The sequence below is a fragment of the Microcaecilia unicolor genome, chromosome 5, assembly GCF_901765095.1.
Source record: "Microcaecilia unicolor chromosome 5, aMicUni1.1, whole genome shotgun sequence".
Classification (NCBI taxonomy): domain Eukaryota; kingdom Metazoa; phylum Chordata; class Amphibia; order Gymnophiona; family Siphonopidae; genus Microcaecilia; species Microcaecilia unicolor.
The window spans coordinates 85525117-85548386 of NC_044035.1; the positions used below are offsets into that span (position 1 = coordinate 85525117).

Here is a 23270-nt window from a genome sequence, read left to right on the forward strand (position 1 = left end):
CGGTTAGGGCTCTTCAACTTGGAGAAGAGACGGTTGAGGGGAGATATGATAGAGGTCTCTAAAATAATGAGTGGAGTTGGAACGTTAGAAGTGAATCGCTTGTTTACTCTTTCCAAAAATACTAGGACTAGGGGGCACGCAATGAAACTACAAAGTAGTAAATTTAAAACAAATTGGAGAAAATATTTCTTCACTCAGCCTGTAATTAAAACTCTGGAATTCATTGCCAGAGAATGTAGTAAAAGTGTTTAGCATAGTGGGGTTTAAAAAAGATTTGGATAGTTTCGTAAAAGAAAAGTATATAAGCCATTATTTAAATGGACTTGGGGAAAATCCACTGCTTATTTTCTAGGACAAGCAGCATCCTATATAATAAAGCTCACCTCCAACGTTCTGAGGCTGCCTGGTGGCTTCTGTTGGTGGTGTCCTTCATGGAGTAGATCGTGATGTCAGGGAGAGGGGAGGAGCCACGAGTGTCCAATGTGGAAGTGGAGTAGGGAAACGTCAGGGAGAGTGGAGGAGCCGCAAGTGTCCAATGTGGAGTTGGAGGAGTAGGGAAACGTCAGGGACAGGGGAGGAACCACGAGTGTCCAATGTGGAGGGGGAGGAGTAGGGAAACACGCTCCGCATGTTTTCCTACTCATCCCGCTGCCCAGGAATCTGAACGGAGCGCCAGCGAAGGCCAACGGTCTGCGTCCTCCTCTCCTGCAACCGATACCATGGGACATTGTCAGGTAGGCAAGATGGCCGACAGGTAAGGAGCCTCGCAACGGGCTCCTGAAGTTCTGAGGAGTTGGACCCACCTGGACCATCCTCTGCCGTACCGGACCGCACCGGAGCTGTGTAGGAACCAGGTGGTAGATCGCTGGACCGCGACTGCCTCACCGACCTCCGGCGCGAGTGACCGACCCGAGGCTGATTGCGTGGCCGCGTGGTCGTGACCTGTCCCTCGCCTTGCCGTCCGGCCGTCCCAGGACTCCCGCTGCCTCTCTCTGCCGGGGCCCAAACACTCGAGGGACCCCGGACTTCAGAGTCCCGCGTCGGCGTCTGCAGTGCACGCTGAGCCCGAGGTCCTGTGTGCCGCCGCTGTGCTCCCCGGCCGGAACTGCCCGGACGCGCGCTGCGGTTCGCAGGGCCTGGACGCAGTGCATGGACTGAGACGCTTGCTGGCCGACCAGGGCGTGGGGGACGGCGGCCGAGTTCGGCGGCCCTTGTGTGGACAGGGGAGGAGCGTCCATCGGTGACCACTACTGTACCCAGCGGCCCTACACTGCGGGAGATCCCCGTGTTTCAGCAGGGCGAGTGCACAGAGGTCAGGAACCACAGGGCGGCATCTGTCTGGGAGGCTGATTCCCCCAGAGCTGCTGCTGCACAGCCATCGGAATGCTCGAGCCCAGACAATTTTTGCAACTTGCCTCCACCTGATCCGGCTTCTCCCTGCGTGTTCCAGTCCGCCTGATCCGGTTCTCCCTGCCTGCTCCAGTCCGCCTGATCCGGCTTCCTCCTGCATGCTCCAGTCCGCCTGACCCGGCTTCTTCCTGCCTGCTCCAGTCTGCCTGATCCAACTTCTTCCTGCTTGCTCCATTCCGCCTGACGCAGCTTCTTCCTGCATACTCCAGTCCGCCTGATCCAGCTTCTTCCTGCCTGCTCCAGTCCGCCTGAACCAGCTTCTTCCTGCCTGCTCCAGTCTGCTTGATCCAGCTTCTTCCTGCTTGCTCCAGTCCGCCTGATGCAGCTTCTTCCTGCCTACTCCAGTTCGCCTGATCCAGCTTCTTCCTGCCTGCTCCAGTCCGCCTGATGCAGCTTCCTCCTGCCTGCTCCAGTCCGCCTGATGCAGCTTCCTCCTGCCTGCTCCAGTCCGCCTGATCCAGCTTCTTCCTGCTTGCTCCAGTCCGCCTGGTACAGCTTCTTCCTGCCCGCTCCAGTCCACCTGGTACAGCTTCTTCCTGCCTGCTCCAGTCCGCCTGATCCAGCTTCTTCCTGCCCGCTCCAGTCCGCCTGGTACAGCTTCTTCCTGCCTGCTCCAGTCCGCCTGCTCCAGCATCTCCCTGCTTACTCCAGTTCGCCTGATCCAGCTTCTTCCTATCTGCTCCAGTCCGCCTGATCCAGCTTCCTGCTTGCTCGTTCCAGTTCACCTGATCCAGTCCGCCCGATCCTGCTCTCCCTGCTTGCTCCAGTCCATCTGCCTCAACCTGTTCCAGTCTACTTGATCCAGCGTGTTACAGCCTGCCTGCTCCAGCTACTCCCTTACTCCAGGCCCTCTGCTCCAGCCAGCTTACTCCAGTCTGCCTGATACAGCCTGTTCCAGTCCGTCTGCTTCAGCTTGTCCCAGCCTGTTCCAGTCTGTCTGCATCAGCTTGTCCTAGTCCGCCAGCTCCTGCTTCAAACCACTCCAGCCTGCCACTCAACTTGACTACTAGCCAATCATTGACTTACCACCAATCACCTGACTGTCTACCACCCACCCTGAAACCCGCCTGCCTCCCAGCCCATCTTCCTACCAGCTCATCACTCTCCTGCCCGACTGCCTACCCTCACCTGCCTGTCTTCCAGCCCACCTACCTTCCCTTTGAACACCTCAGTCACTACCCATGGCCCCCATTCACATCCTATTCCTTGCCCTGTCCCTCCCTAATCTTTTCCCCCTCTCACCGCTGTCTTCCACACGATCTCACTACCCATCCCTGTCCTCTTCCGCCCTCCCCTACCTACCCCTGTCCCCCACCACCTCACCATCCCTACTGTCTTCCTCCTCCTTCCTAGCTCTCAACCTTAAACACCTCCTTCCTGCCATGAACCCTTCCCCTTTCCTCCTAAGTGCATCCCGCCTTCGTTGCCCTTCCTCACCCACCCTTCTCCGCACTCTCTTGCTCCTTCTCCTGCTATCCGCGGGTGACATCAATCCCAACCCAGGTCCCCCACACCTGTCCTCGTCCTCATCTCATCTATGCAAACGATCCCGCGATATTTCCAATCTCATCCCTATTCCCCTCCTCCCCCCCTCCTCCCTCCCCTTCTCGTGTGCCCTGTGGAACGCCCACTCAATCTGCAACAAACTTCCCTTCACCCACGATCTCTTCATCTCCCATTCCCTTCATCTGCTCGCCCTAACTGAAACCTGGCTCACCCCGGACAACTCTGCCTCAATCGCAGCCCTATGCCACGGAGGTTATCTTTTCTCCCATTCGCCCCGCCCAGTCGGCCGCGGTGGCGGCGTCGGACTACTACTTTCGCCCGCCTGCAGCTTCCAACCTCTCCACCTACCTCAGTCTCACAGCTTCTCATCCTTTGAAGTTCACTCCATCCGTCTATTCCACCCACTGCCACTCAGAGTTGCAGTCATTTACCGCCCCCCTGATAAATGCCTCCCATCCTTCCTTACCGACTTCGATGCCTGGCTTTCCGTCTTTCTTGAGCCCTCATCCCCATCCCTCATTCTCGGTGACTTCAACATCCACACTGATAACCCTTCCGATTCATATGTCTCTCAGTTCCTCACTCTTACCTCCTCCTTCAACCTCCAACTGAGCCCCACCACCCCTACTCACAAATCTGGCCACTGTCTTGATCTCGTCCTCTCTTCTACTTGCTCACCCTCCACTTTCTGCGTTTCACCTCTTCCTCTCTCCGACCACCACCTTATCACATTCACACTTCAGCACCCTCCCCCTCAATCTCGCCCAGCACTAACTACTACGTCCAGAAATCTCCAGGCTGTTGACCCCTCCACCATATCCTCTACTATCTCTGTTCTCCTCCCTTCCATCTTGTCCTCCACATCTGTTGACAAAGCTGTCTCCACTTACAATGCCACTCTTTCCTCTGCTCTAGACGCCCTTGCACCGTCCACCTCCCAGCCCACAAGACGTACCAATCCCCAGCCCTGGCTGACCCCTTGCACCCGATACCTTCGCTCCTGCGCCCGTTCGGCTGAACGCCTCTGGAGGAAATCTCGCACCCTTACTGACTTCATTCACGTCAAATTCATGCTATCCTCCTTCCAATCCTCCCTATTCCTCGCTAAGCAGGACTATTATATCCAATTGACCAATTCCCTCAGCTCTAACCCTCGTTGTCTATTCGCCACCCTCAACTCCCTCCTCAAAGTGCCCTCTGCTCCCACCCCCCCTTCACTCTCTCCTCAATCTCTGGCACACTACTTCCGTGACAAGGTCCAGAAGATCAACCTCGAATTCACCACTACTCCCTCTCCTCCTCTTCAGCCTATATCTCACTCTCTCATCCAACCTACCCAGGCCTCCTTCTCCTCCTTTCCTGCTATCACCGAAGAGGAAATCGCCCATCTCCTCTCCTCCTCGAAAGCCACCACTTGTTCCTCTGACCCCATCCCCACTAACCTACTCAACACCATCACTCCTACCATCACCCCCACCATCTGTCATATCCTTAACCTCTCTCTCTCCACTGCATCTGTCCCGGACACCTTTAAGCATGCTGTGGTCACTCCACTCCTCAAAAAACCATCACTTGACCCTACCTGTCCCTCCAACTACCGCCCCATTCCCCTCCTACCCTTCCTCTCCAAGATACTTGAACGCGCCGTTCACAGCCGCTGTATTGATATTCTCTCCTCTCATGCCATCCTCGATCGCTTCAATCCGGCTTTCGCCCCCTACACTCAACAGAAACGGCACTATCTAAAGTCTGCAATGACCTATTCCTCGCCAAATCCAAAGGTCACTATTCCATCCTCATCCTCCTCGACCTCTCCGCCGCTTTTGACACTGTCAATCACAACCTACTTCTTGACACACTGTCCTCCCTTGGGTTCCAGGGCTCTGTCCTCTCCTGGTTCTCCTCTTATCTCTCCCATCATACCTTCAGAGTACACTCTCATGGTTCGTCCTCCTCCCCTATCCCGCTCCCTGTTGGAGTTCCTCAGGGATCTGTCCTTGGGCCCCTTCTTTTTTCAATCTACACCTCTTCCTTAGGCTCCCTGATCTCTTCTCATGGTTTCCACTATCATCTTTATGCCGACGACACCCAGCTTTATCTCTCCACACCAGAAATCACTGCGGATACCCAGGCCAAAGTCTCGGCCTGCTTATCCGACATTGCTGCCTGGATGTCCAACTGCCACCTAAAACTGAATATGTCTAAGACTGAACTTATTGTTTTCCCACCCAAACCCACTTCCCCTCTCCCTTCACTCTCTATCTCAGTTGATAACACCCTCATCGTCCCCGTCTCATCTGCCCGCAACCTCAGTGTCATCTTCGACTCCTCCCTCTCCTTTTCTGCGCACATCCAGCAGATAGCCAAGACCTGTCGCTTCTTCCTCTATAACATTAGCAAAATTCGCCCCTTCCTCTCCGAGCACACCACCCGAACTCTCATCCACTCTCTCATTACCTCTCGCCTTGACTACTGCAACCTACTCCTGACCGGCCTCCCACGTAGCCATCTTTCCCCCCTTCAGTCCATCCAGAACTCTGCCGCACGTCTTATCTTCCGCCTTAACCGATATACTCATATCACCCCTCTCCTCAAGTCACTTTACTGGCTCTCAATCAGATACCGCATACAGTTCAAGCTTCTCTTACTCACCTACAAATGTACTCGATCTGCGGCCCCTCCGTACCTCTCTACCCTCATCTCCCCTTACGTCCCTACCCGTAACCTCCGCTCTCAAGACAAATCCCTCCTTTCAGTACCCTTCTCCACCAACTCCAGGCTCCGCCCCTTCTGTCTCGCCTCACCCCATGCCTGGAACAAACTCCCTGAGCCCATACGCCGTGCCCCCTCCCTACCCATTTTCAAATCAATGCTCAAAGCCCACCTCTTCAATGTCGCCTTCGGCACCTAATCACTACACCTCTTCTCAGGGAAAACTTATCTACCCCAACTTGACATTTCGTCCTTTAGATTGTAAGCTCTTCCGAGCAGGGACCGTCCTTAATTGTTAATTTGTACAGCGCTGCGTAACCCTAGTAGCGCTCTAGAAATGTTAAGTAGTAGTAGTAGGCGAGAAGCTCGTGCGCGCACTGCAGCACGTGGGAGCAGGGAGCAGGACTCGGATACCGGCGATCACGCTGATCGCGGAAAACCTTGCTAGCACCCGTTTCATTGCTTTCTGAAACGGGCCTTTTTTACTAGTAAAATATATTGTTATGGGATCTTACTAGGTACTTGTGACCTGGATTGGCCACCACTGGAAACAGAATGCTGGACTTGATGGACCTTCGGTCTGTCCCAGTTTGGCCATACTTATGTACTTGTGATCGTCCAACAAGCCATGAGTACTTCTTGCCCTTTCAGAGTCTGCATCTCCAGGTTCCTCCTCAACTATAGCTTGCAGTTTTTTAGACAGAATTTGAACCTCCAAACATAGATTTAGTAAGATTTAAACCAAGGTCAGCCATCAGCACAGCACCCCTACTTAAAAAACAAACCCCCCAACAATGTTACAGAAAAACAAACTCAGGAGAAAATACCTCGGAAAAAGACTAAACTTCTCCTTTATCTGAACCTCCAGACCGGGCTTCAGAATTCAGTGACAGGAGAACCAGTGGACCCTCTGCTGACACTGACTATTCCAAGGCAGCTGCACACAAAATGGCCGAGTTTCCCCACCAATATCAGGCATCTTGCACTTGGTGTAGGCAATGCCTCATCCGAGGAGGACCGAGGAAAATCAGTTTTCTGCCCCGCAGAAATGTCCACCATTGAGGGGACACAACAGCTAAAAAAGAATACCACAGACATTTGGGTCAGAAACCCCTTGGTGTTTCAGCAGTACAGCAAGAGTCGCAGTTTAAACAACACTGCCCACGCTCTGCTAACCCAGGCCCTAACACCCAGCTTAAAGTGTTCACTGAAGCTCTCATTTACCAGGGTGAAATATTCCTCCTTGCTTCAATTAACTTGTTATCCTTCTGAGCCCCAAGAGCCCCTCTATAAATAAAAGAGCCTAATTAGACAGCAGACACACTGTGTTCTGTCACCATTCAATATCATTTTTTGTGTGTGTGTCTGCTGGAGGGGTACTCACCAAAGGGGCACTCAAGGGCCCCTTCCCAGAACTGGGGAGACCAATGCATAACAACCTAATTCTCTGGGAGGGAGGACAGGGGAGGGACCTGGGAACCCCCGGTGTAACACCCAAGACACAGACAATCCACTGAAAACCTCAAAGCAAGTGCCATCACAAACAACAAAAAAAAAAATGTACCTCTACCTACCTGAGTGATCAGACAGCACAAAACATCTCATCAACCATTTGCTGGAGACTGAGAACTTCCTAGCTGTTGCTAGGCTACACAGAATGCTATATAGAATATCATAATTCAGTAGTTCTCCGTCTCCACCTGTTGGCAGGAGAGCATATACCTATGCATCTGGACTGGTCTGGGTGTACAATAAGGAAACGCATATTAAAACAGCACAGTAGAACATTCATATAACAAATATAATGTCAGCAGAATATAAATGAAGCACCTTAATAGGCAATGCAATAGAACAAGAAACAAAAGAGAGAAAAAAAAAACCCCAAACAGAGCTCTGTTTGTAGAAAAAGGTTGTTTATTGCTGTACAGTAGTCACATAAAAACATGATATTTTGCCAGCAGGGTGCATCAGGGGTAACTGTTGTATAATGAACAATTTCTTTTCTGAAAGAATATAAATCATTTAAAATTTCTCAATCTAAAGATGATTTGCCTTTACCCTAGAGTATGATACACAAATTGCAGCAATATGTATCCATTCAGGATTCTTTTGTTATGGCATTATTACATAATGGTAGCAGAACTGTAGTTGACACCTATGCAGCTGAACAGTACTGTCAGCTTCACAGTTCACAGCATAAATCATATGTTTTAAAATTCAGGGCTTGGGCCAAACAATTGCTAGTTAAAAGTACAGGTAATGCATTTTAAAATAGTATGGCTTGAAAATGTGTGTGTGTGTTAAAGATTTAAAAAATATATATAGCTCTGAATATTATTGTCATCTGCTTATCTTTATACATTTAAGTAGGATCACATAAACAGCTGCCTAACAAATGGAGAGGAAGTGGCCAAGTGCTTAAAGCAGTGGGATAAGAACCAGGGAAGCTAGGGTTTGAATTTCACTCTCGCCAGCAATGTTTGTGACCTTGGGCAAGCCATCGTTTGCTACTGCTTCAGGTGTTGACAAACTGTAAACTTCGTAGGACAGGGAAATACTGTATCTGAATATTTATCTCCATTGTACAGCACTGCGCACAACCAGTATCTTCTTGGAATACATGTCTTTCTTCATAGCACCTACAACAATGTGTTTTTGTTTTGTTTCTGTGCTTATTGCCCGGTATTTGAAATGTAAAGATTGTTTTTCCAACTTTGAAACATCTTTTTGTCTTCCCTTTCAGGTGGACCAGCGTGTGGATCTGCACGAAATTGCTAGAGAAACAGATGGATTTTCTGGAAGTGACTTGAAAGAAATGTGTCGGGATGCTGCGCTTCTCTGTGTCCGTGAATACATTCGTTGCTCCTCGGAAGACAGGTGGGCATTGGCAGAATTATACCTCAGGTTTGCCACATACTAAATGAATGTTGGTTGGAAATCAGATTAGTGACTAGAAACAGTACAGCATGCAACATCCAAGGCTAGATTCTGTTTGGCCCTTGTTTGAACTTTTCTCTGAAACTAGGAATCTACTTTACATATCATGTCTGGTATGAAATTTGGTTTGAGCTTTGTAAGCAGTTGAGTTTGTTCTTTAAAGCTGCGTGCTGTCTCGACATACACTTAAGGTGGTCCTAATTTCATTTTTCACATTCTAGACAGTTTTCTATATCACTTTCTTCAGGTTTTGCAGTTTATTTTAATATTATTTTCTTGGTTGGATTTTACATTTGATCATTTGCCAAGTCTGAGCTCAAGTCTAGTTAACAATGAATTTACTGTTCCCTTAAGCGTTTTTGATTTCTAGGTTAACTGTGCTGCTTATACTAGAAGTGGAAAAGACTGCTGTCAGTCTAGGCATAACTTGTCATTGAGGCAGCCCCTCTCAATGTGGGTTCAAATACTGAATTCTTCCCCCAATGCCAAAATGACTTCCTTGCTCTTTTCTTTCCCTTCCCCCTCCCCAAACAAGCAGGCAAACTACACTAATGACTTCCTTGCCCTTTTCTTTCCCTTCCCCTTCCCAAAACAAGCAGGCAAACTACACCAATGGCTTTCAGGTTGATGCTGCTCACAGGAGCAGGAAGCACTAGTCATGGTGACGGCAATTCTGCCTTAGGCACAGGATTGGACATGCTCTTGTAGGTCAGCCAGAGGGCCTCTTTGGAACTCTTGATACATGTAGAAATGAAAAAGTGCATGAAAAATGAGACATGATGAGGCCTGCAAAGAATGCAATCCCAGTCTTTCATGCAGTTTAAGAAGTGTCTTAGACATTGCAGAATGTAGACAGTAATGATGGGGCTGATTGACTGGGCTGCTTCTCTTGACTATTGTTTGTTTGTTTATGCCAAAATTATTTTGCACGGATTGTCAATTAGTGTATCGTTTCTTGAACAGCTTTGTTCTCTATTTGGAAATTTCCTTTTTTTCTGACAGTTATGAAAGGAGTGTTAAGGTTGAGAACAGAAACATAACGTAATAACATAAGCATTGCCATAGTGGGACAGACCAAAGGTCCATCAAGCCCAGTTTCCTGTTTACAACAGTAGGTAATCCAGGTTACAAGTATCTGGCAAGATCCCAAAAGAGTAAAACAGATTTTCTTCTGCTTCTCCTAGAAATAAGCAATGGATTTTCCCAAGTCCATCTTAATAATGGCTTATGGATGTTTCTTTTATGAAAATTATCCAAACCTTTTTAAAACCCTGCTAAGCTAACTGCTTTTACTACATTCTTTGGCAACGAATTCGAGATTAATTACACATTGAGTGAAGAAATATTTTCTCTGATTGGTTTTAAATTTACTACTTTGTAGCTTTGTGTGCCTCCTAGTCCTTGTATTTTTGAAAAGAGTAAACGAGCAACTCAGTCTACCCGTTCCACTCTAGTCAGTATTTTATAGACCTCTAAAATATCTCCCCTCAGCTATCTCTTCTCCAAGCTGAAGAGCCTTAGCCGCTTTAGCCTTGCCTCAAAGGGATGTCATCCCATTCCCTATCATTTTTGTTGCCCTTTTCTGTACATTTTCTAATTTTGCTATATGTTTTTTGCGATTCTGTGACCCGAATTGCACACAGTATTCTAAGTGTAGTCGCACCATGGAGTGACACAAAGCCATTATTATAACATCAGTTTTTCTATTCCTAATAATTCCTAACATTCTATTTCCTTTTTTAGCCTCTGCTGCACACTGAGCAGAGGGTTTCAATGTAAAATCAAACAGGTCTTTTTCCTGATTGGTGAGTTTGGAACCTTTCATCACGTAGGTATAGTTTGGGTTCCTTTTTCCCACATGCATCACTTTGCACTTACATTAAATGTCATCTGCCTTTTGGATGCCCAGTCTCATAAGGTCCTCTTGCAGGTTTTCACAATCCTCTTGTGATTTAACAACTTTGAATAACTTTGTGCCATCAGCAAATGTAATTACCTCACAAGTTATGCCCATCTCTAGATCATTTGTAAATATATTAAAAAGCAGCAGTCCCAGCACATACCCCTGCAGAACACTAGTGTCTACCCTTCTTTATTGAGAATGCTGACCATGTAATTCTATTCTCTATTTTCTATCTTTTAACCAGTTCTTAATGCACAGTAGAACACTACCTCCTATCCAATGACTTTCTTATTTCCTCTGGAATTGTTCATGAGGAACTTTGTCAGATTACTTTTGAAAATCCAGATGCACAATATAGACCAGCTCATCTTTATCCACATTCACCCCTTTAAAGAAATGTAGTAGATTGGTTAGGCAAGATTTCCCTTGACTAAATCAGTGTTGACTTTGTCACAGTAATCCATGCCTATACATGTATGCTTAATAATTTTGTTTTTTATAGTAGTCTCTATCATTTTTCCCAACACTGACATCAGGCTCATTGGTCTGTGATTTCCCAGATTACCTCTGGAACCCTTTTTAAAAATTGCCATTACATTGGCCACCCTCCAATCTTCTGGTACCTTGCTTGATTTTAAAGATAAATTACATATTACTAACAATAACTCTGCAAGTTCATTTTTCATTTCTGTCTGTACTCTGGGATGTATATCATCTGGTCCAGACAATTTTCTACTGTTTAATTTATCAAACTGCCCCATTACATCTTCCAATTTTACAGAGATTAGTTTCAGTTTCTCTGACTCATCAGCATAGAATAGAAATGGTATTGGTATCTCCCCCATATCTTTCTCAGTGAAGATCAAAGCAAAGAATTAATTTAGTTCTCTGCTATGGCCTTGTCTCTTCCCTGAGTGCCTCTTTTACCTCTGTCATCTAGTCATCCAACCGATTCTTCTACCAGCTTCTTGCTTCTAATATACCTAAAAAAGTTTTTTATTATGTGTTTTTTGCCTCCAACTCAATCTTCTTTTCAAAGTCTCTTTGCTTTCCATATCAGTTTGACTTGCCATTCTTTATGCTGTTTTTCTATTATCTTCAGTTGGATCCTTCCATTTTCTGAATGATGTTCCTTTAGCTGTAATTTGGCCTTCCTTCCACCTTTTTTAACATGTGAAATATATCTGGTCTGGGCTTCCAGAATGGTATTTTTGAATAACATCCACACCTACGTCTGATGTAAATTTTTTACCTTTGCATCTGCAGGATCAAAGTTCAAAGGTTCAGTTTGTTTGATATATCACTTATATAATAAAAGTCTAAACAGTTTACAGTATTATGATAAAATAATATGGGCATTTTTTAAAGAAGCCTTTTTCCAGTCATTCTTCCACATTGCTTTTTTTTTTTGTTTTATTCCTTCTGTGTTTTTCTCTAGAAATTTTCATGGTATGCTTATGTCAGAAGTTCTATATGAATGTTTCACAACAAATAAAGCGCAAATGGGGTTCATATTCTCCTTGGAAGAAAGACACATAAGAGGGAGGAGAGGGATTGGCAGTCTAAATAGGGGCTGTGTTTGAGAAAGGGGTAACTTTGTGTGCATGTGTGAAAGAAACTGGTGTAACCCTGGTTTCCTCCATCAGTTCTGGGTGCTGGCTAGCTCTGGGGTCAGGCATCCCAAACCAGGGCCTACAAAATGTACATTTTTCTGTGATGAGCTGTGTGCAGGTTGGGGCTGGGCTACTAGTTTTGCAGGTCTATGTGAATTTCCCTTCTCACCCGACTCCACCTTCTAGAATACTCTTCACGCCGGTATCTGAGCTAATGAAAAACTCTTTACTGAAATGCTGCAACCTGCAGATGTCAACTGCAACACCTCTCATTCAACAACTGTTCCTAATAATAATAGAGGCCTTGGTAACTAAAATGATGTGCTTTTCTGAAGCTTCAAAGTGTTTACAGTAACTGTCCAATCCTTTCTCTCCTTTACCTATTCCATCCAGCAGAATAATCAGAGGCTGTGGCTTGTCTGCTTGCTTCACTGGCAAGCGTTCCTCTGGACTTTTCCTCCAGCTGCTGGACCTCCTCAGGACCGTACCTTCCTGTTCATCCGTCCTTCTTTCAGAGGTACTATTCCAATCTGCTCCCTCTCCCACTCTTGAGCTCGCCACTTAGTCTCTGCTCTTCCAGCAGGGACTACCAATTTTTTATCGGCTGCAGGATATCCCTTCTTCTCTTTTGTCCTGTTAGAGGTGCAGGCAACCAATGACCTCATTTTCAGCAGTATAACAGTTTTTATCACATCCTAATTCCAACCCCGCCCCCCACTATATTATATCTGCTTTCAATCAGTTATTTATATCCATTCCCAAACAATATACCCCACATCATTACCAAAAGTCCCCCATAGTTCCTCTTCCCTCCTATTCAGAGGAGTTAACGTTTCGCTTTAGTAATCCCCTAATCTCCTGGGGAGTCCATCCAGTTTTTATCCTGTGCACTAATAGTCCAAGGGATTACACTGGTTTTGTGGCTGTGTGTATAAAAGAGGGGTCGGGGGTCATGTGAACAGCAGTGAGTGAAATTGCTGAGCTCCTGACACTAGCCTACATACATTTATCAATTTATATGTTCCATCAAGACCCTGGGATCTCAATTATGATTAAAGAAGTGACTAGAATCCCTGCAGGTGCTGTGAACAGATCAGGGCTGCAGACCAGAGAAAACGGTGAAGAGCATTGTCTTAGAGAAGTAGGCTATGGGGATAATCTTACAACAGGTCAACCATATGTGAAGGCCAAGTTAGGTGCCTGTTTCCAGCCTATTTTATAGAGACAGAGGTGCTTATGTGCCTTTATACTAGTGGCAAAGCAGCAGAGATTGCCATTAGAATGAAGCCACAGGGAGGTTGACGACCTGTGTGCTCTGTAAGGTGGCTGGCTGGAGTCCGTGGTTAGAAGATCAGGTGCTGCTGGAGTCACCTGTGAATAGGAGCACCCTGATGTCAGCAGAGGACCCATATCGGATCATCTAAAAGCTCAATAGCGTCTGTGGCACATGGCTGCAGTGACATGACCTAAGGGGCACACCACTTTGGAGCATGGAGGGGCTGGGGACCCTATTCCTGCATTCTCTTCGTGACTGTGAGTACTTTGTTTTTGCCTTGTTATTATGAGGAAGAAACGCAAGGTTAAGGAGACAGTGCTCACTTCCAAAGATAAGACTGTGGTAGGTAGATTGTAAGCTCTCTTGAGCAGGGACTGTCTCTTCTTCATGTTCAGTTGTGAAGCGCTGCGTAAGACTGGTAGCGCTATAGAAATGATTTGTAGTAGTAGTAGGCAGAGTCGTATCTGGACTTCGGCGGGAGTGGGGGGCAGAGCCAGAGTGAGGGGACACATTTTAGCGCCGCTGCCCCCCCCCCCCCTGCTGCCCGACCCTCTCTACCCCCTCCCTCCGCCAACCCTCCCCCGCTGCCGTTGCCGCCTACCTTTGCTGGCGGGGGGCCCCAACCCCCGCCAGCCAAGGTCCTCTCTTCCGTTGCAGCAAAGCTTCCTTCAGTTTCAAATTGTGAGTCTGATGTCCTGCACATTGTACATGCAGGACGTCAGACTCAGAACAGGAAGCTTTGCTGCAACGGAAGAGAGGACCTCGGCTGGCGAGGGTTGGGGTCCCTTCACCATTCCTTAAGTCCACAGTACTTCAGACACAGGAAATCTTGCCTCTTATAACTTCCTGATAACCCAACCCTTTAGTGTCCAATGTTCCCATAATAAGCCATATAAGAACAGATTGATGGGAACATTGGACACTAAAGGGTTAACCCTGAACTGCCTGAACTCAGTATTATAGGATGATAAGCTTCTCAGACAGTCAATACATCTCTATCTCCAGCAAGCAGATGGACGGACTTGCACAAGCTCCTGTTCTATATTGTGTAGTTCAGTAGAGCTTGAGGGTGTTAAGAGCTGACCGGTGTCCACCTTTAGGGGGCGTGCCTGGTGGTACTGAGTCCCCCCCCCCCCCCCCCCCCCAATACCCCTAAGCCCCTAGCCAGCCTCTGTTCTCCTTCGTCACAAAGTTTACCAAAAAATGTTTTTGGTAGATTTAGGCTGCTGTGTCTTGGAGGAGTTGCCTTAAAGGTATATTGCTGGCACTTGGACAGAGCCCTGGGTCTGGGGCCTATGCTGTGTTTGGGTGAGTGTGCCTTTAATTTTCTAACTGCCTTCGGAAGATTGCAGTTCTTTCATTTTCGTCAGGATGGCTGCAGAGACAGTGAAGTGCTGTTCCCACTGTGGAAAGAGAGCAGTATCAAGGCTGTGTCTGGCAGGGTTCTCAGAGCCTGTAGAGCTAGAGAGCACCTCTCTCGTTGATGGGCAGGCGTTTTCCCCAGCAGGAGACTCGCAGGCGCACTCACCACAGCACTGTCACGGTAATCGCAGCCTTGTTGAGAACTTTTAAAGAGGTTCATGTGCCTAACATTTGTCAATGCGTGAGATATTCAGTGCTTGGTATAAAGGAAAAACAGTTTCCTTCTTTTAGGGTCTATTGCCTCTGTCTTGTCCTCATTGCAGAAGGGATAAATCCCCCCAACACTAGCTCCAAGCTGGTGGTAGGTTTCCAGTGTTAAGAGCAGGTTTTGTGTGCTGTTCTCTGAGTACTGGGAGGGAATAGCAAATGACCTCATTAACATCCATTTGACTGCATTTAAATAAAATGTGCAGCCATCTGTGGTATTCATGCTGTTTCCTGTGCTAAAACCCTCTGAACATTCTGCGCAGATTAGCACTGATACTAGTCCAGCGCTAATCGGCTCTATCACCAGTATTAGGTTCTGAGCATCGAGGTTTGGGTCAGGAACTCTGCAATGCCTTCCGTTTTCCATAGATAAGACATGATATTGATGTACTATTTATGTGTTTTATTTACAACATTAAATGGATGTTGGACCATGGTTTTCTAACTTTTTAAAACATTTTTAAATTTTGTTCACACCCTTTTCAGTAGTAGGTCAAGGTGAGTTACATTCAGGTATTTCTCTGTCCCTGGAGGGCTCACAATCTAATTTTGTAACTGAGGCAATGGAGGGTTATTGGCCAAGATCACAAGGAGCAGCAGAGGGATTTGAACCGGCCACCTCTGGATGTCAAGACTGGTGCTCTAACCACTAGGCAACTCTTTCACTAATTAACAACTTTACTTAATCCAAGCTGCAGTCACAAACAAGAACCTTACCTAAATGCAACTATTGTGACCCGCCATGATGCAGCCTGTGGGCTTTGATATAGCATTTAACTTCTACATCAGACTTATAACTCCTCTTCAGCTTAATCCAAAATACCTTTCCCAAACAAGTAGTATTTTTTTTTCCTTTTCAGTTTGTCTGTCTTTCCTTTCTATAGACAATACAAGTTGATGTTTTTTTGTTGGCTCCTCGTTTGCAGCTTCTGGCTTGTGTTTCTCTCACAGACCTAAACCTCAACCTTTAATCAGGAAGTTATTTTTCTTGGGGGCCCTGGCCAATAACATTCACAACCCTCTGACATAACTTCATATCTGGGTGCATTTCTAATAGAACTGCAGTTACCTATCCCAGCTTGTCTATCTGTTCCCCAGCACCGGCTATCTGCCTATGTACTTGCTAGGTGAATGCCTCTTTATGGCTTCTACGTGGTGCCTTTCACAGCAAAAACGTTGTTTTTCAGCTTTACAAAACTTTGACAGTTACTTAATTCCTTTAGTTAATACAACAGCATTCTTTCCAGCAGGCTCTTACCTACTACTACTACTACTAACTAACATTTCTAAAGCGCTACTAGGGTTACGCAGCGCTGTACAATTTAAACATAGAAGGACAGTCCCTGCTCAAAGAGCTTACAATCTAAAAGACAAGAGAACAATCTAAAGACAAGTGTACAATCTATGAGAGTTGATCCCCACTCCATTTCACCTCTTTGTTTTTTTTCCAGTTTTGCTGCTTTTCGTCTTCTGTGACTTGCTCCTTCTCTGGAAACAGTCTGGATTTTTTTTTCCCTTTCATCAGCAAGCTGCTAATGGGTTCCAGGTGTTCGGTTTTACCTTTACCTATGTTCTGAACCAATGCTTCTTTCTCTACATCTCCCAGATTGCTTGTCCCGAATATGACCTCACTCCCTCCCAGTTCAGTATTCAGGGACTATATCTTCTAACACTCCCATGAACTTGCTTCCTTCCAGAACTCTCCTGTGTTCTCTAGAGCTCTTTCATCACTAAGCTAATGTATAACTAGTGACATGATGACCATCAGGCTCATTTTCGAAAGAGAAAGACGTCCATCTTTTGACACAAATCGGAAGATGGTCATCCTTCTCCTAGGGTCATCCAAATCGGTATAATCGAAAGCTGATTTTGGACGTCCCCAACTGCTTTCTGTTGCAGGGATGGCCAAAGTTCAAGGGGGCATAGTGAAGGCGGGACTTGGGCGTGCCTAACACATGGACGTCCTCAACCCATAATGGAAAAAAAGGGCGTCCCTGACGAGCACTTGGATGACTTTACCTGGTCCTGCTTCTCTTACGACCAAGCCACAAAAAGGTGGCCCAGATGACCACTGGAGAGAATCGGGGATGACCTCCCCTTACTCCTCCAGTGGTCACTAACCCCCTCCCACCCTCAAAAAAACATCTTTCAAAATATTTTTTGCCAGCCTCAGATGTCATACTCAGGTCCATCACAGCAGTATGCAGGTCCCTGGAGCAGTTTTAGTGGGTGCAGTGCACTTCAGACAGGCGGACCCAGGCCCATCCCCCCCTACCTGTTAAGTTTGTGGGGAAAACAGCGAGCCCTCCAAAACCCATTGTACCCATATCTAGGTGCCCCCCTTCACCCATAAGGGCTATGGTAGTAGTGTACAGTTGAGGGTAGTGGGTTTTGGGGCGCTCAGCAGACAAGGTAAGGGAGCATTTTATGAAGTCCACTGCAGTGCCCCCTAGGGTGCCTGGTTGATGTCCTGGCATGACAGGGGGACCAGTGCACTACAAATGCTGGTTTCTCCCACAGCCAAAGGGCTTGCATTTGGTCATTTCTGAGATGGGCGTCCTTGATTTCCATTATCGCCGAAAATCAGAAGCGACCAAGTCTAGGTACGACCATCTCTAAGGACGACCAAAATTTCAAGATTTGGGCATCCCCGACCGTATTATCAAAACAAAAGATGGATGTCCATCTTGTTTCGATAATACAGGTTTCTCCGCCCCTTCGCGGGGACGTTTTGCAAGGACGTCCTCAACAAAACTTGTGCGTCCCTTTCTATTATGCCCCTCCACATGTCATTGAGTTCTCAAGTTTCTTCAGTGTCCCTCAGAAGAAGGGAGATGTTCCTCTAAAGTGTCTTGCCAGATGGATCAAAGAGACAGTTACCTAGGCCTATTCTAGTAAGAGCTTACGGATTTTGGAGGGTCTACAAACTCATTCTGCAAGGTTGCATGTGTCCTCTTGGTTGGAAAGTCAGTTTGTTCTGCTGGAGGACATTTGCAGTGTGGTTACCTGCTCTTCCTTGTATTTCTGTATGCACTACTGGATGGATTTGCAGGCCAGCAGAGAAGACTGCTTTTGAGGCAGGAGTATTAAGGATGGCATTTCCTTCCTGTCTTCTAGTCTAGAAAAAATAGGGTGAAATATAACTATGTATTTATCTCCTTTTGTTGAGTCCTAATATACCAGTCCAAAACCCATTCAGGAAAACTGTGACACATTTATGTGATATTGGCAGGAGCATCCCAGAGGAAGAATTGGAATTCTTCACATTAGAGGCCCTTTTGGGAATATTCGTTTATAATAAGTTTGTCATGCAGAGAAAGGAATGGATATATTCTGAACTTGTCGACTGGTAGCCCTTGTTTTCTGCCTGCCTGATTTTGATGTAGATATATTAGCAGGCTGCTGCATCAACCTGTATAAGGGAGCAATGTATGCTATGATCTTTTATTTTCTGTTTATATTTGCTAGCTGAGGGATATAAGCTAAACACATGGACTAGGCTATTAGAACTCAAGGGAAGGAAATTAACAAGTAAGGTTATATGTCACCTAAGTGGAGCTGGCTTTATTGATGTGGACCCTTGTCCATAGGGAATGAAGTTGAAACAACTAACTTTATATAACCCAGCAAACCACTTTCTCATGGTGATGACTTTTGGCTTTGCTCACTATTAACTTGCCACATTTGGACAGCTGACCTTCATATTCCAAACCTCTGTCTCATTTCTCTTGAGCTACTCGTAGTTCTGATCATCGGATAAAACACAGCTAGTGTCAGTGAAAGGAAGAGGAATGACCTGCTTTGAGGAATAAACTTTTTTTTCTAAGTGTTTGCTTTCTGCAGAAGCTTTGGTGTTTGTTACAGCCAAGTCAATATTTAAATGCCCCCACCCAAGTATGAAGCCCATAATCTCCTGGATTCTATATATGGCACCCAATGGATGCTGATCGAAAATGTGTGCAAAACAAAATTGATTAATAAGCCAATCGGTGCCAGTAATTGGGTGCTAATTGGCACCAATTTGAATTTCTGTGCACATCTTGCTACGTTCTAATCTATAACAATGTGCACCCAAATCCATAGCGGTCAACCCAAAAAGGGGTGGCCATGGAAGGTGCATTGGCAGGTCAGGTGCATTCCTAAAATTTGTGCATTTGCGCACAGTGTTATAGAACAATGTTTCCCAAGTCTGGTCCTGGAGTACCCCTTTGCTAGTCACGTTTTCAGGATACCCACAATGAATATGCATGAACTTGATTTGCTTGCAATGCCTCCGTTATATGCACATCTCTTTCGTGCACATTAGTTGTGGATATCCTGAAAACCAAACTGGCAAGGGGTACTCCAGGACCAGATTTTGGAAACACTGTTCTAGAATACTGGGAATGTGTGTCCAAATTGGGCGCTGGGAATTACACTGGGTTTCAGTAAACATAAGTCCTGCTGGCACTCAAACTTGGGTGCTGAAATCGGCACTCATTGCTATTATATAATGGCGCTCATCTTTGAGCGCCTATTATAAAATAGCATTGAGCGCTAGTTTTTGAGAATTATTGAAAACTAGTATAAAAGGCCCGTTTCAGGCAGCAAGGAAACGAGGGCTAGCAAGGTTCCCCCCCTACCCCAGTTTCAGACCCCTTCATCATTCCCCCCCTCCCCCCCAGGTCCAGTCCTGTCCCTCCTGGTCTGAGTTCCAGATCCCACCTCCCTGCCTTCCTCCCTCCGATTTCCGGCCCCCCCCCCCTCGGAGTTCCCAACCTCTGTTTCCCCCCTTCCCGCCGGCAAACCTCCCCAGCCGCCGTTGCGTACCTGTGCTGGCGGGGGACCTCAGCGCCCGCCAGCCGAAGTGTCCTGTTGTCGGCTGGACGGCTTGAATGAGGACCCGCGGTGGAATCAGTTTGTGCTTGTGCGTCTGACGTCTGACGCACGCACAAAAACAGATTCCACTGCGTAATGCGTCGTGACGTCAGCGAGGCTTCGGAGACCCAAAGTTACGGACACAGGCAGCCAGGTTTTCGAACGTTGGCGGTGAGAATTATATAGGACTAGTAAAAAATGCCCGTTTCTTAAGGAAAGGAAACGGGCGCTAGCAAGGCCATCCCCCACCCTCCCTCCCTCGCTGTTCCAGACTCCGCCCTCCCTTCATTTTCACCCCCCTCCGTGTTATGGACCCCTGTACCTCCTCTTCTGCAACCGTCCAACGCCGCCGTGGAGTACCTGTGCTGACGTGGGACCCCAACCCCCGTCAGCCGAAGTCCTGTGCTGGCCTTCGCGGCGTTGCTTCCTTGGTGATCTGTTGAAGTTCCTCTGCATGCGTCTGACGTCAGACACACGCAAAGGAACTTGAACAGAAGATCATTGAAGAAGCAACACCGCGAAGGCCAGCAGAGGACTTTGGCTGATGGGGGTTGGGGTCCCCCGTCAGCACAGGTACTGGACGGCGGCAGGGGACAGGTTTTGGCGGAAGGGGGGGTACAGGGGGCCGTAATGGGGGGGGGGGGATATTGAAATCGGAGGGAGGGCGGAGTGTGGAACTCGGTGGGAGGTGCGTGAGGGGACACGGGTTGTTCATGGTTGTCGGGTGGGGGTGTGGGTTGGTGATGCGGTGAGGGGGGGGTTGTGTTGCCCCGCTCCCTGCCACTTCGAAGTGGCAGGGAGCGGCGCACTGACAGCTGATTCCCAGGCAGGGGGAGGAGTACCTACTCCTCCCCTTGCTTTGTAATCAGCTGTCACTGATGTCACTGACGTCAGTGCGTGCCTACCTAGCAGACCACCTCCGAGGGAGGCACGGTCCCAGGCACATTAGAACGTTGGAGGTGAGAATTATTATATAGGATATATTTTAACTGAACTTATTTAGTGCCACTAATTTGAATGTCTGACATATCTTGTATGAATAGTCTGGCTGATTTTTGAATCGATTCTACGTACCTTGTGTGAACTGCTGTGGGTTGAAACTGTCCTATAATTTTATGGAGTTCTTTTTCTGGTGATGATTTGATTATTATAAATATAATGTAAACTGTTCTGACTTGCTCTGCAAATAGATACGGTATAAGAAAATTAATGATATCGATATAGGAAAATTAATAAACGATATACAATTTACTGAATTTAGCCCAATATGTACATTAGTGTGGCCAACTTCTAATTTATTTTCTCTCATTTTAGCCATGATGAAGATGATGATGAAGAGATTCGACCAATTCAGCAACAAGATCTATACAAGGCAATTAAAAAAATGAAGAAGTCGAAGGATACAGCCTTTCAGAATGTTTTAATGCATGTTAGTTTGGATTGACGCTAATGACCACTTTACTGTGTGTAGTTTGACTTGACCAGTTTTGGGAAATATATCTCATGGTTTAACTAGTTTTGGGGAAGGAGGTAATCTCATATCTCATAAGAAGGGAATTAAATACTTCTGAGCTTTTTTTTTATATATGAATTTCTAAGTTATTGAAATTCAATAGCTGTTAGGCAAGGCTTGCATGTATGTACAAGATCATGAGGCAGATTAAGAGTTTTTAAATTATTCCTATTCTATTCTGTTTACCAGTTCATTGTTGCAGCCTTAAGTTAATAATAAGTATTTTGTGAACTGGTAAAAGCTGTTTTATAAGTAAAATATGATTTATTATCAGCTCATGCACAAACAGGAATGTAACTTGAAATTCTTCAGTGAGGCAGGAGTAGTCAACTTTGGTCTTCACAAGCCACAAACAGGCTTTCAGATATTCACAGTGAATGTGCATAAGTATCTGCATTTTATACAGATGTGTATCTTATACATTATCATTGTGACTATCCTGTAAACCTACATGAGGCCCTTGAGAGGCCAGAGTTGTCTACTCTTCTTTAGTTGCTGGGGATCTTTTTTCCGGCCAGGTCGGGATGGTTGTTAGTTTTGTTTTGTTTTTTTAATCATAATCCACTAGGATCAAAGTATTTCAACTAAGGCAACTGCCTGAGCCATAGCTATGGTCATATTGAGTATGTACATGTGTAGGTATGTATGTATATAATATATACAGGGAACATTTCATTTTAAGGAGTTGAGTACGTGCCTATGTTTCAAGAGTTTGACACAGTGCATTCCTGACAAATAAGTCATAGGTGCAATAAAAACGGATGTAATTACTTGAAGTGATGTGTTCCTTTTTATATTTCACATCTACAAAGGCTGGATTGTGTGATAGGCAGGGTCTTATGATGTGAAAAGAATAGGGATACATGGAAAATATACTTTTTATTTGACAATACGTGATTGCCATGATTCTACCCTTTGTACATGTGAAATATATATTAATCTAGATATGGATGTATGATATAAAGTTTAACTTGGAACTTCTCTTTGTATACATAGATTCTCCATTGGACATTACCAGGGTGTATAGCAAATCAAAGATTAAAAGATCAAAGTGTATTGAACAAATTACTTTTGTTTTCTATTTTTCTTAAAGAAACGATGCTTTTTTCATTTGTGCTCTAAGATGATAAAATACCAGTACATAAGTACATAAGTAGTGCCATACTGGGAAAGACCAAAGGTCCATCTAGCCCAGCATCCTGTCACCGACAGTGGCCAATCCAGGTCAAGGGCACCTGGCACGCTCCCCAAACGTAAAAACATTCCAGACAAGTTATACCTAAAAATGCGGAATTTTTCCAAGTCCATTTAATAGCGGTCTATGGACTTGTCCTTTAGGAATCTATCTAACCCCTTTTTAAACTCCGTCAAGCTAACCGCCCGTACCACGTTCTCCGGCAACGAATTCCAGAGTCTAATTACACGTTGGGTGAAGAAAAATTTTCTCCGATTCGTTTTAAATTTACCACACTGTAGCTTCAACTCATGCCCTCTAGTCCTAGTATTTTTGGATAGCGTGAACAGTCGCTTCACATCCACCCGATCCATGCCACTCATTATTTTATACACTTCTATCATATCTCCCCTCAGCCGTCTCTTCTCCAAGCTAAAAAGCCCTAGCCTTCTCAGCCTCACTGGTGATTTAAAGTGTGTGGAATCTTGGTAAAAGACCAATAAAATAGATGATGTATTACAATGAACTTGTGAGACCACATAGAAGTGGTTTAGCCAGACAGCCAATTTTGGGTGGGCCTGAGCCCAAAGTAGGAGGGCACAAAATTTTCTCTGCCCCGCCCTACCCCCACCTCAAAATATAAATTACACTTTCTCTGAAAGTAGCCAGAATTCCCTTTTACCAAGCTTGACAGGCAGCAATAACATCCCTAAGCCACTGATGCCGGCACCCCATGCATG

General features: G+C 46.2%; 1 protein-coding gene across 4 annotated transcripts in view; it reads left to right on the plus strand.

Moving 5' to 3' along the window:
• The window catches only part of ATAD1 (ATPase family AAA domain containing 1), a 70522-nt gene extending 48109 nt beyond the window's left edge, over positions 1-22413 (plus strand). For all 4 annotated transcript variants that reach the window (XM_030203075.1, XM_030203076.1, XM_030203077.1 and 1 more), the window contains 2 exons: positions 8372-8505; positions 21158-22413. In XM_030203075.1, the coding sequence (XP_030058935.1) occupies positions 8372-8505; positions 21158-21287 (264 nt within the window). In that variant the 3' untranslated portion in view covers positions 21288-22413. The remainder of the gene's footprint in view (positions 1-8371; positions 8506-21157) is intronic.
• The last annotated feature ends 857 nt before the right edge of the window (positions 22414-23270 follow it).